This window comes from Mobula hypostoma, chromosome 26, assembly GCF_963921235.1.
Source record: "Mobula hypostoma chromosome 26, sMobHyp1.1, whole genome shotgun sequence".
Lineage (NCBI taxonomy): Eukaryota > Metazoa > Chordata > Chondrichthyes > Myliobatiformes > Myliobatidae > Mobula > Mobula hypostoma.
Window position 1 is genome coordinate 3,004,096 of NC_086122.1, and position 14,351 is coordinate 3,018,446.

General features: G+C 41.9%; 1 protein-coding gene across 7 annotated transcripts in view; it reads left to right on the forward strand.

Annotated features, from left to right (window-relative positions):
• Positions 1-14,351, forward strand: part of LOC134338213 (adhesion G protein-coupled receptor B2-like) — a 1,212,788-nt gene that overhangs the window by 873,488 nt on the left and 324,949 nt on the right. For all 7 annotated transcript variants that reach the window (XM_063033890.1, XM_063033884.1, XM_063033886.1 and 4 more), the window contains one exon: positions 6,087-6,190. In XM_063033890.1, the coding sequence (XP_062889960.1) occupies positions 6,087-6,190 (104 nt within the window). The remainder of the gene's footprint in view (positions 1-6,086; positions 6,191-14,351) is intronic.

Genomic DNA, 14,351 nt, shown 5'->3' on the forward strand with positions numbered 1-14,351 from the left:
AAATATTGGATATTGAACCATTATGAAAAGGTTTCAAATGAGGAATTACATCTAATAAGTTCTTATCGGAACTTTTTGGAAATATATATAATTGAGATCGCAGAAAGTCTCTAATTTGTAGATATCGAAAAAAGTGGGTTTTTGGTAAGCTATATTTAGCTGACAATTGCTCAAACAAAAAGAGACTTGCTCCAACAAACAAATCCTGGAAGCATTTAATACCCAATCTATCCCATTCTTTAAAAACTTGATCGGTCATAGAAGGTTTAAAAAAATTAGAAAAAGATGGGACTTGAAAGAGAAAATTTCAATAAACCAAAGTATTTTCTAAATTGTACCCAGATCCTCAAAGTACGTTTAACTACCGATTGTCAGTTAATTTACTTAAAGATAAAGGAAGTGAGGATTTTGGATCCTTACAATGGTCAACATTCCCTCTAACTGGTGAATTCTGAAGCAAAGTATTCATTAAGGACATTTTCTACCACCTCCAGCTCCAGATGTTTTCTCTTTTAACCCTCATCAATCCGACACTGACTCTAGTAATCCTCCTGTTCTTCATTTGGATGCACAAGGCCTTGGGATTTTACTTAACCCTACTTGCCATGGCCTTCCATAAGACCATAGAATATCGAAGCAGAATTAGGCCATGTGTCCCATCAAGTCTGTTTCACCATTTTGTCATGGCTGATCAATTTTCCCCCTGAGCCACAATCTCCAACATTCTCCCTGTATCCTTTCAAGCCCTTACTAATGAAGAACCTATCAAATGTAAATAAAGACTTGGCACCATAGCTGTTTTTAACAACGAATTCCACAGATTCGCCAGTCTCTGGCTGAAGAAATTCCTCCTCATCTCTGTTCTGAAAGGATACACCTGTATTTTGAGGCTGTGTTCTCTGTTTTTAGATTTCCTTATCATAAGAAACATCCTCTCCACATCCACTCTTCAGAGGTCTTTCAACATTTCATTTGATCCATTTCAATGACGTCACCCCTCATTCTTCCTCGTTCTGGTGAGTAGAGGCCCAGAGCTATCAATTGCTTCTCACAAGCTTCTCAATCCCAGAATCATTTTCGTGAACCTCTTTTGAACCCTCTCCAATGTCAGCACATCCTTTCTTAGATAAGGGGCCCAAAACTGCTCACAATACTCCAAGTGAGGTCTCACCAGTGCTTTTTAAAACTCTATAGTCTCCTTCTAGCTCTCCTAAATCCCTCCATAAGCTCCTTCCTGGCTACCTTGTAACTCTCAAGACTTCTGTCTGATCGTAGCTTCCTAAACTTTAAGACTGATTCTTACTTCCTCTTTGACTAGAACATAGACTGTGCAGCACAGGACGGACCCTTCGACCTACAGTGTTGTGCCAAAACAATTACATTGGTAATCAAACAGTCAACTAAACTAATCTCTTCTGCTTGTTCAATGTCCATATTCTTCCATTTCCCTCACATTCATGTGCCTATCTAAGCAACTCTCAGAAGTCCCTAATGTATCTACCTCTACCACCACCCCAGACAACACATGCCAGTCACCCACCACGCTCTGGGTGAAAAACCTGCCTCTTACATTTCCTTTGAATTTGCCCTCTCAGCTTGAAAGCACACCCTTTGGTATTAGAGATTTCAACCCTGGGAAAATGATACTGTGTACTCCATGATCTATGCCTCTCATAATCTCATACAGCTCTATCAGATCTCCCTGCAGTTTCCGCCGCTCCAGAAAAAACAACCCAAATTTATCCATCCTCTTATTATCGGACTTGCCCTCTAATCCAGGCAGCATCCCGGTAAACCTGTTCTGCACTCTTTCCCAAGCCTGGACAGCTTTCCTATGATGGGGCAACCAGAAGTGTATCCAGATGCGGACTAACTGGAGTTTTATAAAGCTGCAACATAATAAAGGCAGGCCTGCCGTATGTCTTCTATTAAGTACCCTATCACTTTTAGAGAGCTATGAACTTAGACCCCAAAGATATTAATGCTCTCAGCAACAACGTCCCGATTCCCCATGTTCTTCTCCTTGGTATGTTCTACATCTCTTGCCAACCATGGATCCTTCACCCTACTGTCCTTTCCCTTCCTCAGTGGTTCTGTTCAGAGTAGGACAAATCTTACTAACTTGACTGAGATTTTCAAGGAGGTGTGGTATATGATTGATGAAAATAGAGCTATGGATGTTATCTACATGGATTACATAAGGCATTTGACAATCTTCAACACAGTTTGTGGCTTCGTGGATAGTGATGAAGATTGCAAAAGGGTATAGTACAATATGCATACACAAAAAATGCTGATGAACGCAACAGGCCAGGCAGCATCTACAGGAAGAGGTACAGTTGACATTTTGGGCCGAGACCCTTCATCAGGACTAACTGAAAGAGGAGAAAGTAAGAGATTTGAAAGTGGGAAGGGGAGGGGGAGATCAAAAATGATAGGAGAAGACAGAAGGGGGAGGGATGGAGCTAAGAGCTAGAAAGTTGATTGGCAAAAGGGATACAAGGCTGGAGAAGGGAAAGGATCATGGGACGGGAGGCCTAGGGACAAAGAAAGGGAGAGGGGAACATCAGAGGATGGGCAAGCAGTTATAGTGCGGGACAGAGGGAGAAAAAAGAGAGAAAAAAAGGGAAAAAATAATAAATAAATAAATAAGGGATGGGGTACGAAGGGGAGGTGGGGCATTAACAGAAGTTAGAGAAGTCAATGTTCATGCCATCAGGTTGGAGGCTACCCAGACGGAATATAAGGTGTTGTTCCTCCAACCTGAGTGTGGCTTGATCTTGACAGTAGAGGAGGCCATGGATGGACACGTCAGAATGGCAATGGGACGTGGAATTAAAATGTGTGGCCACTAGGAGATCCTACTTTCTCTGGTGGACGGAGAGTAGGTGTTCAGTGAAACCTGCGTCGGGTCTCGTGTTATAGTACAGTATGGATCAATTGTAGACCTGGATGGAGAAATGGCAGATAGAGTTTAGTGTGGACAAGTGTCAGATGTTGTACTTTAGCAAATATAAAGGGAAAGTGCACAGCTAATGGCACATCTTTAACCACACTGATTATACAGAGTGATCTCAAGATTCACGTCCATGACTCCCTGGAAGTTGCTGCACAAGCTGATAGGATGGTCAGTAAATGTGTAGATGGCACGTATACCTTTATTAGTCAAGTCATTGCATTCAAAAGTCAGGAAGTTCTGTTGTAGCTAAAACTCTGTTCAGGCCACATCCGGACTATTGCATTAAATTCTCCGCATTGTAGGAAGTCTGTGCTGGCTGTGAAGAGGGTACAGAAGTTTACCAGGCATATGCTGTAAGAAGAGTTTGGAAAAACTTGGATTTTTTTCTCTGAGTACACAGAGGCTGAGGAGAGACTAAACTGAAGTTTATAAAATTCTGAGATGCATAGATAACAGCTGGTACCTTTTTCTCATGGTCAAAATGTCTAATACTAGAGGGCATGCATTTAAGATGAGGGCGTTTAAGGTCAACAAAGATGTTTGAGGCAATTTATCTTGAGCGGAGTGGAGAGTGCCTGGAAAGCACTACAGGGGTGGTGGTGGAGGCATTTAAGAGGCTCTCAGTAGGTGCACGAATATACAGTGAATGGAGATATATGGTCCATGTGTAGAATAGATGTGTATTAGTTTAATTAAGTATCTTTAGCAATTAGTTTAGCACAACATTCTGGAGCACAGGATCTGTTCCCATGCTGTATTGCTCTGTTCTGTAATGGAGAACAAAACTGTATGGAGTTGGGAGTTGTGGAGGCAGATTTCCTAAGGAAATGAGCTCCATGATTGTGTGAGAGACAATAGGCTGATGTTTGAGAACTGCTGTTGGCCTCTCCCAACAAGTTAGTGCATAACAACATGAGAAATAGGAGCAGGAGTAGGCCATCTGGCCCGTCGAGCCTGCTCCACCATTCAAGAAGATCTGGCCATGGACCCTTCTCCACCCACCTGTCTTTTCCCCATAACCCTTATTCCCCTACTGTGCAAAAATCTATCCCGTCTTGTCTTAAATATATTTACAGAGGTAGCCTCCACTGCTTCATTGGGCAGAGAATTCCACAGTTCACTAGACTACACACCAACTTGTTTGTCAGCCGGATTGATTCTCAGTGAATAGAGTGCTACAAGTTCAGAACAGGGTAAATAAGAGATCCAGGGAGGGTAAGAGGCCAGACGAAGAGAACTAGGTGGATCAGATGAAATCAAGAGAAAATATTTGGGTAAAGACTCCTTGCCAAATAAATGGGGATGCAGATGGACATGGCTGAAGAAGAGTTCAATGTTGTGAAAGCTCAAAATTCATTAAGATGAAGACATAGCAAATGAAATCTGGCCTCTATTGAAAGCTGATTAGTAAATGATTGAAAGGTTTATCATATGAGGAGCATCTGATGACTCCGGGCCTGTACTGACCAGAATTCAGAAGAATGAGGAGGGATCTCATTGAAAGGCCTCAGTAAAGTGGATGTGGAGAGGATGTTTCCTATGGTGGGGGAGTCTAAGACCAGAGTACACAGCCTCAGAATAGAGAGGCATCCATTTAGAAAGGAGATGAGGAGGAATTTCGTTTGCCAGGGAATGTGAATTTGTAGAATTCATTGGTCCAGGTGGCTGTGGAGGCCAAGTCATTGGGTAAATTTAAGGCAGAGATTGATAGACTCTTGACTCGTCAGTGTATGAAGGGATATGGGGAGGAGGCAGGAGATTGGGGCTGTGAGGGAAATGGATTAGCCATAATGAAATAGCGGAGCAGACTCAATGGGCCAGGTGGCCTAAACCTGCTCCTATATCCTATATCTTAAGGCCTTATGGAAATAAAAGGAAAACAGGACAATAGAAGGACAAGGAGGGGCAGATTCAGGGGAGATGGGGTCAGAGGAAAGTGAAGGAAGAGAAAGGTCACGAGGGATATTTGGAATTTAAAAACAGTTGATGTTTCTGACATTTAATGTTGATGGAAACAGAGTGAGGCAATATTATAGACTGCGGTCGAGAGCTTGGGTTCGTCGATGCAGGGCAATAAGCAGGAATCTCAGAATGGGATGACAACAGTAACTTGACTAAGAGAAATATTTCATGCAGAGATTTCAAGCCAAGAAGTGGAACTGGCTCCTACAAAAAGCAACAGATACGTCACCCAATTAATAAATACCAATATCTGCTAGCCCAGACTATTTGAACTCAAAGCAGGAGACAGGTAACAGTATAAACATGCAGGACTGAATGACCTTATCCTGTTCCAATTTTATTAAAACCTCTGTTCATTTAGTGTATAATAATTTGCTTACTGTGGTATGTTTACATTATATGACCAATGCTGGGAGAGCAAATCTCAGTTGTTGTGCCTACACTAAATTGTTTTATATCAAGCTAATTAATCTCATCTGGTAATAAGAGACACTTCTACTTTAATGTAAGTTGATCATGCTAAATCATTCTCATTAGTTTCTCAGTATTATTGGATGATGCTTCATGTTGCAACTTGATATCAAGGTACAAGCATAAAATGTGTGTTAATGCAGAGAAGAAAGGTAGAGATATGAAGAAAATTAGGGACAAAATTGCAGGAATGCGTTTTGGAAGCTGAAAGCACAGTTCCTGTATAGGATTGTATGGGTGCTAAAGTAAAACATTGGAAAAAAGATATTTCATGCTCATTTTCATGATAAAGTTATTAGAAATGCTCTCTTTTGAGATGAGGTTTTATTTCCAATTATCAGATGTTAATGGAGTTTATTGGCATTTTCATAAAAAACAGAATTCTTCAATAATATTCATCTCCCAGCCAACATGATCAAAAATGTATTAAGTCTTCATTAATTTCCTTGCTAGTTGTGAGATATGAGTGCAGCAGGTTGGTTGTTTCATTTCCTATATGGGAATTACTGAACTTAAGAAGTAATTCATTGAATATTTTGGCATGTCAAATAAGTAAAATTGCTACTGTGGTCAAACATTATTCATTTTATTCTTTACTTGCATTGATATAAACATATAAATACGGACTGTGCTTTCTTGACTAATTTGAATTAATTTTGCTTTATTTTGACTGAATGTCTGGTTTATATTTCAGAACATGGATTTAACTGGAGTGCCATCAGTACCATTAATGATTGGATGTGGAATTGCCTGTATGGCCCTATTAACATTACTTGCTGTGTATGCTGCCTTTTGGAGGTACTGTGTTTTAACCTGGTAATTACAGATAAACGCTAGTTTTTAAAATGCTATCAATGATATTAAGACCATAAGACCATAAGAGCAGAAGTAGGCCATTCGGCCCATCAAGTCTGCTCTGCCATTCAATCATGGGCTGATCTAATTCTTCCAGTCATCCCCACTCCCCTGTCTTCTCCCCATACCCTGTGACGCCCTGGCTAATCAAGAACCTATCTGTCTCTGCCTTAAATACACCCAATGACTTAGCCTCCACAGCTGCTTGTGGCAAAAAATTCCACAGATTTTCCACCCTCTGATGAAAGTAATTTCTCCGCATCTCAGTTCTGAAAGGAAGTCCTTCAATCCTGAAGTCGCGCCCTCTTGTCCTAGAATCGCCTACCATGGGAAATAACTTTGCCATATCTAATCTCTTCAGGCCTTTTAACATTTGGAATGTTTCTATGAGATTCCCCCCTCATTCTCCTGAACTCCAAGGAATACAGCACAAGAGCTGCCAGGCGTTCATCATATGGTAACCGTTTCATTCCTAGAATCATTCTTGTGAATCTTCTCTGAACCCTCTCCAATGTCAGTATATCCTTTCTAAAATAAGGAGCCCAAAACTGCACAGAACCCAAGTGTGGGCTCAAGTGAGGGTGCCTGAAAGAGCTTCAACATCACAAACCTGCTCTTATATTCTATACCTCTAGAAATGAATGCCAACATTGCATTCGCTTTCTTCACAACCAAATGGAGGTTAACCTTTAGGATATCTTGCACAAGGACTCCCAAGTCCCTTTGCATCTCTGCATTTTGAATTCTCTCCCTATCTAAATAATAGTCTGCCCATTTATTTCTTCCACCAAAGTGCATGACCATAAACTTTCCAACATTGTATTTCAATTGCCATTTCTTTGCCCATTCCCTAAACTATCTAAGTCTCTCTGCAGGCTCTCTGTTTTCTCCACACTACCCACTCCTCCACCTATCTTTGTATCATCTGCAAATTTAGCCACAAATCCATTAATCCCATAGTCCAAATCATTGACGTACATCATAAAAAGCAACGGTCCCAACACCGACCCCTGTGGAACTCCACTGGTAACCGGCAGCCAGCCAGAATAGGATCCCTTTATTCCTACTCTCTTTCCTGCGAACCAGCCAATGCTCCACCCACGCGAGTAACTTCCCTGTGATTCCATGGGCTCTTATCTTGCTAAACAGCCTCCTGTGTGGCACCTTGTCAAAGGAAAGAAAAATGCCATTGCCATTAAAACACACAAGAGTCTGGGGGATTCATGATCAAGTTATGGAGAGAGGTTAAGCAAATTCGGACATTTTGCAGTACCACAGGAGAATGAGGGGTGGTCTTTTCGAGGTGTATAAAGTCATGAGGGGCATAGGGTGAACACAAGAAAATCTGGAAATTCAAGCGACACACACAAAATGCTGTTGGAATACAGCAGGCCAGGCGGCATCTACAGGAAGAAGTACAGTCGACGTTTCAGGGCCGAGACCCTTCGTCAGGACTAATGGAAAAAAGAAATAGTGAGAGATTTGAAACTTATATTCTGTCTGGATAGCTTCCAACCTGATGGCATGAGCACTGATTTCTCTAACTTCCGTTAATGCCCCACCTAATTACCCTTCTTACCCCATCCCTAATTTTTATTTTATTTTATTTTTTTTCTTCTCTCTTTCCCTCTCACAATAACTCCTTGCCTGTTCTCCATCTTCCTTTGGTGCTCCCCTCCCCCTTTCTTTCTTCCAAGGCCTTCCGTCCCATGATACTCCCCCTTCTCCAGCTATGTATCCCTTTTGCCGATCAACTTACCAGCTCTTAGCTTCATCCCTCCCCCTCCTGTCTTCTGGTATCATTTTGGATCTCCCCCTCCCACTTCCACTTTCAAATCTCTTACTATCTCTTTTTTTCATTAGCCCTGACGAAGGGTCTCAACCCGAAACGTCAACTGTACTTCCTCCTATAGATGCTGCCTGGCCTGCTGCGTTCCACCAGCATTTTGTGTGTGTTGCATAGATAGGGTGAAGTCTTGTTCCTAAGGTAGTGGCATCAAGAACTAGGAGATGAAGGTTTAAGGTGAAAAGGGAGTGGATCCATTGGAACTTGAGGGGCAACTTCTTCACCTGGAGAGTGGGCAGCATATGGAATGCGCTGGAGGAAGTGGTTGAGGGAGGTACTTTAACAACACTTAAAAGGCACTTCAACAAGATAGGATATGTTTAGAGAAATATGGGCCAAATGCAGACAAATTAGATGAGCTCAGATGGGAAACCTTGGTGGGCTGTCAGGTCTAATTCCATCAGAATGATGGAAAAGGTGATCCTATTCTGTATGTTAGTGCTAGATGATGACAAAGATCACAATAACAAGAAACCTTTATCTTGTCAGATATTGCAGGGTAAGCAGCATTTTGCTGTGTCCTTTCTTTCCCACGGGAAAAACAGTTCTGCATAATACCACATTCTAACATCTGGAGGAATGTGAAGAGAATATTTAGTCATATGCTCCAGATCTTAAAAGGATATATAGAAACATAGAAAACCTACAGCACAATACAGGCCCTTTGGCCCACAAGACTGTGCCAAAATGTCCTTACCTTAGAAATTACCCATAGCCCTCTATTTTTCTGAGCTCCATGTACCTGTCCAGGAGTCTCTTAAAAGACCCTATTGTATCTGCCTCCATCACCGTCACCGGCAGCCCATTCCATGCACTCACCATTCTCTGTGTAATAAAACGTACTCCTGACATCTCCTCTATACCTGCTTCCAAGCATCTTAAAACTGTGCCCTCTCATGTTAGCCATTTCAGCCCTGGGAAAAAAACTTCTGACTATCCACATGATCAGTGCCTCTCATCATCTTGTACACCTCTATCAGGTCACCTCTCATCCTCCGTTGCTCCAAGGAGAAAAGGCCAGGTTCACTCAACCTATTCTCCATAGGGCATGCTCCCCAAACCAGGCAACATCCTTGTAAATCCCCTCTGCACCCTTTCTATGGTTTCCACATCCGTCCCTTAGTGAGGCGACCGGAACTGAGCAGAGTACTCCTATTGAGGTCTGACCAGGATCCTATGAAGCTGCAACATTACCTCTCGGCTCCTAAACTCAATCTCACGATTGATGAAGGCCAATGCACCGTATGCTTTCTTAACCACAAAGTCAACTCGCGCAGCAGCTTTGAGTGTCCTATGGACTTGGACCCCAAGATCCCTCTGATCCTCCACACTGTCAAGAGTCTTACCATTAATACTATATTCTGTCATCATATTTGACCTACCAAAATGAACCACGTTGCTGATATCCATATACACTACATCTACTGCTCTGCCTTCATTATTGTGTTTAGTCACATCCTCAAAAAATTCAATCAGGCTCATAAGGCACAACCTGCCTTTGACAAAGCCAAGCTGACTATTCCTGATCATATTATGCCTCTCCAAATCTTCATAAATCCTGTCCCTCAGGATCTTCTCCATCAACTTACCAACCACTGAAGTAAGACTCACTGGTCTATAATTTCCTGGGGTACCTCTACTCCCTTTCTTGAATAATGGAACAACATCCAGACTCTGCTAGAATTCTATGAAAACTTGCTATACATTCACAAACCAAAAGCCATGGATGAACCAGGAGGTTTGTTGTCTGCTGAGAGCCAGATCTGTGGGCTAGATCTGTGCTCCACTTCCTCTTTACCCACGACTGGCTAAGTATAGCTCAAATGCCATATATAAATTTACTGATGATACAACCGTTGTTGGTAGAATTTCAAATGGAAACGAGAGGGCATACAGGACCGAGATATACTAGCTACTTGAGTGGTGTCACAGCAATAAGCTTGCACTCAGTGTCAGTAAGATGAAAAAGCTGGTTGTGGACTTCAGAAGGGGTAAAATGAGGGAACACGAGCCAATCCTCGGAAGTGGAGAGAGTTTCTGGGTGTCAAGATCTCTGAAGATCTAACCTGGTCCCAACATATCGATGCAGCTATAAAAAAGACAACAGTTATATTTCCTTAGGAGTTTGAAGAGATTTGGTTTGCTACCTAAAGCACTCAAAAACGTCTACAGATGTACCATGGAGAGCATTCTGACAGGCTGCATCACTGTCTGGTATGGGGGGTGGTGCTACTGCACAGAACCTAAGGAACCTACAGAATGTTATAAAATTAATCAGCTCCATCTTGTGTACTAGCCTTTGTAGTATCCAAGATATCTTCAAGGAGTGGTGCTCCAGAAAGGCGGTGTCTATTATTAAGGCCCCATCACATAAGACATGCCTTCTTCCCATTGTTGCCCTCAGGAAGGAGGTACAGAAGCAATAAGGCACATACTCAGTGATTCAGGAACGACTTCTTCCCCTCTGCCATCTGATTCCTAAATGGATGTTGAACCCATGAACACAGCTTCACTTTTTTATATATTATTTCTGTTTTGCATTATTTTTAATCTAACTATTTAGTCATAGTCATAGTTATAGTCATACTTTATTGATCCTGAGGGAAAATAATTTTCATTACAGTTGCCCCAACCAAGAATAGAGTATAAATATAGCAATATAAAACCATAAATAATTAAATAGTAACATGTAAATTATGCCAGGAAATAAGTCCAGGACCAGCCTATTGGCTCAGGGAGTCTGACCCTCCAAGGGAGGAGTTGTAAAGTTTGATTGGCACAGGCAGGAATGACTTCCTATGACGCTCTGTGTTGCATCTCGGTGGAATGAGTCTCTGGCTGAATGTACTCCTGTGCCTAACCAGTACATTATGTAGTGGATGGGAGACATTGTCCAAGATGGCATGCAACTTGGACAGCATCCTCTTTTCGGACACCACCGTCAGAGAGTCCAGTTCCATCCCCACAACATCACTGGCCTTACGAATGAGTTTGTTGATTCTGTTGGTGCCTTCTACCCTCAGCCTGCTGTCCCAGCACACAACAGCAAACATGATAGCACTGGCCACCACAGACTCGTAGAACATCCTCAGCATCGTCCGACAGATGTTAAGGGATCTCAGTCTCCTCAGGAAATAGAGATGGCTCTGACCCTTCTCGAGACAGCCTCAGTGTTCTTTGACCAGTCCAGTTTATTGTGAATTCGTATCCCCAGGTATTTGTAATCCTCCATCATGTCTACACTGACCCCCTGGATGGAAGCAGGGGTCACCAGTGCCTTAGCCCTCCTCAGGTCCACCACCAGCTCCTTAGTCTTTTTCACATTAAGCTGCAGATAATTCTGCTCACACCATGTGACAAAGTTTCCTACCATAGCCCTGTACTCAGGCTCATCTCCCTTGCTGATGCATCCAACAATGGCAGAGTCATCAGAAAACTTCTAAAGATATAAACATATATACTCTAATTGATTTACTTACTTATCTTTTTCTTTCTATATTATATATTGCATTGAACTGCTGCTGCTAAGTTAATAAATATCACGACACATGCCGGTGGTAATAAACCTGATTCTGATTCTGAATTGATCCTAGCTTCTTTCGGTTTTGCTGAGGCTTATATCCAAATGTGATTATAGGGCCAGTTTCCCTATATATTCTTTCATCAAGCAATCCTCTTCTTGTATTGGCACCAATTCCTATGATATGGAGTGTCCTTGGATAGGCTGAGGTCTTTTCTGCAACTGATCACTGCAAATATGTAGTCATCGTGTCACAGCGTAAAACAGGTGGAAATAGCCCTTTGTCTCAAGTTGTCCATGTTGATCAGTGTCCACCAAGCTAATCCCATTTGCCCATATATATTTAAAACCTACTCTCCATGTACTGATCTAAATGTCCCTAAACGTTGTCATTGTACCATGCTTGGTCACTTCCTTTAGAAGGTCATTCCATATACATGTCACCTTCTGTATGAAGAAGTTGCCCCTAATGTCCCTTTCAAATCTTTCACCTCTCATCTTAAACCTATGCCCTCTGTTTGTTTGTTCTGTTCCCTGGGAAAAAGACTATGTGTTCACACTATCTCTACACCTCATGATTTTATACGCTTATAAGATCACCTCTCAATATCCTACATTCTAAGGAATTAAGTTCTAACCTATAACTCCCTATAACTCAGTTCCTTGAATCATGGCAACATTCTGATAAATCTCTGCACTCTTTCCGGTTTATTGAAGTTTTTCCTACAAGAGGGCACCAGAGCTGTAAACAATACTTCAAGTGCTGTCTAACCAACTGCAACATAATGCTCCAACTCCTGAACTCAGTGGCCTGACTGATGAAGGCCAGTGTACGATGTGCCTTTTTCATCACCCTCTCTATTTTTCAGCAAACGATATATTTTTACTCATCCCTCCACTTTCTTTCTCTGACTAGTCATTATCTTCCACCATCAGGCTCTGCTTTCCACCATTGACTCATTTTATGAATCTAATCAGCTATTTCTCGCTGGAATCCCATGCAATCTTCCTTGCAGACCAGTCTGCCATGTGGGACCTTGTCAAAGGCCATGCTGAAGTCCGTATAGACAATATCCACTGCCAGTGCCCTCATTCATCCTCTTGGTTACCTCAATAATTTGTCAGAAACTATTTCGCATGCACAAAACTGTGCTAAATATCTTTAATTAGATCTTGCCTATCCAAAAGTTGACTGATTCTGTATTTCAGAATCACCAGTAATTTAATTTACCCAGCACTGCTGTCAGACTCATTGGCCTTAAGCTCCCTGGCTTGTCTTTACTGTTCTTCTTAAATATTGAATAATATTAGTTCCCTCCAGCCTCCCAGAATTGCATCTATGGCTGATGATGAAGCAAATAACTGCAAGGGACTCAAGGAGGTCTGCAACTTCTTTCCCAGCTACCCAGAAAGTCAGGGTCTGGAGAATTATCTATCTTCAAGTGCTTTAAGGCTGGCAATACCTCCTGGAATCCAAGACATCTTCACTCACTTCCCTCATTTCTTGCGAGTCCATCATGTTCTTCACAATAAAAACTGATGAGTAATATTTTTTAATATCTGAACCATCTCCTGTGGCTCCAAAGTTACACAGCCAAGCAGACCTTAAGTCCACCTACTCTCTCCACAACCACCCTTTTACTCTTAAATTTCCTTTAGAATCTCTTAGGATATGCATTAACTGTGCCTGCCAGATCCATCTCACGCCCACTTTTTGGGCTCCTCATTTACTCCTTAAGTGTACTCCTCCACTTAAAGTCCTGGAAGGATTCACTTGTTTCCAATTACCTAAACTCTTTTTCCCTGACCAGAACGTTAATATTTCTCTTTAGCCAAGGTTAATATGCTATCCCTGGACTCACACTTCTGAAAGTTCCCCACTTGCCAGTTATCCTATTCCCAGCAAACAGTTTCACCCATTTCACTGCTACATGGTCTCACCTAATGCCCTCAAAATTGGCCTTGCTTTAATTTAGAACTATAACCTGTGGACCCCTCTTAGCTTTCACCATAAATCAGAATCATGTTTATTATCACTGGTATTTGTTGTGAAATTTGTTAACTTAGCATCAGCAGTTCAATGCAATACATAATATAGAAGAAGAAGAAAAAATTAAGTAAATCAATTACAGTATATGTATATTGAATAGATTAAAATCATGCAATAAACAAACAATATATATTTAAAAAGTGAAGTAGTGTTCATGGGTTCAGTGTCCATTTTGGAATCAGATAGCAGAGGGGAAGAAGCTGTTCCTGAATCGCTGAGTGTGTGCCTCCAGGTGTCTGTACCTCCTACCTGATGGTAACAGTGAGAAAAGGGCATGCACTGGGTGCTAGAGGGCCTTAATAATGGGTGCTACACTTCTGAGACACTGCTCCTTGAAGATGTCCTGGGTACCTTGTAGGCTAGTACCCAAAATGGAGCTGACTAAATTTACAACCCTCTGCAGCTTTTCTCGGTGCTGTGCAGTCATTCCCTCCCCCACCCCCCCTGCACCCGCCCCATACCAGACAGTGATGCAGCCTGTCAGAATGCTCTCCACGGTACATCTATAAGAGTTTTTGAGTGTATTTGTTGAGATACCAAACCTCTTCAAACTCCTAATGAAGCATGGTCGCTGTCTTGCCTTCTTTATCACTGCTTCGATATGTTGGGACCAGGTTAGATCCTCAGAGATCTTGACACCCAGGTACTTGAAACTGCTCACTCTTAAATGCCATCTATAAATTTGCTG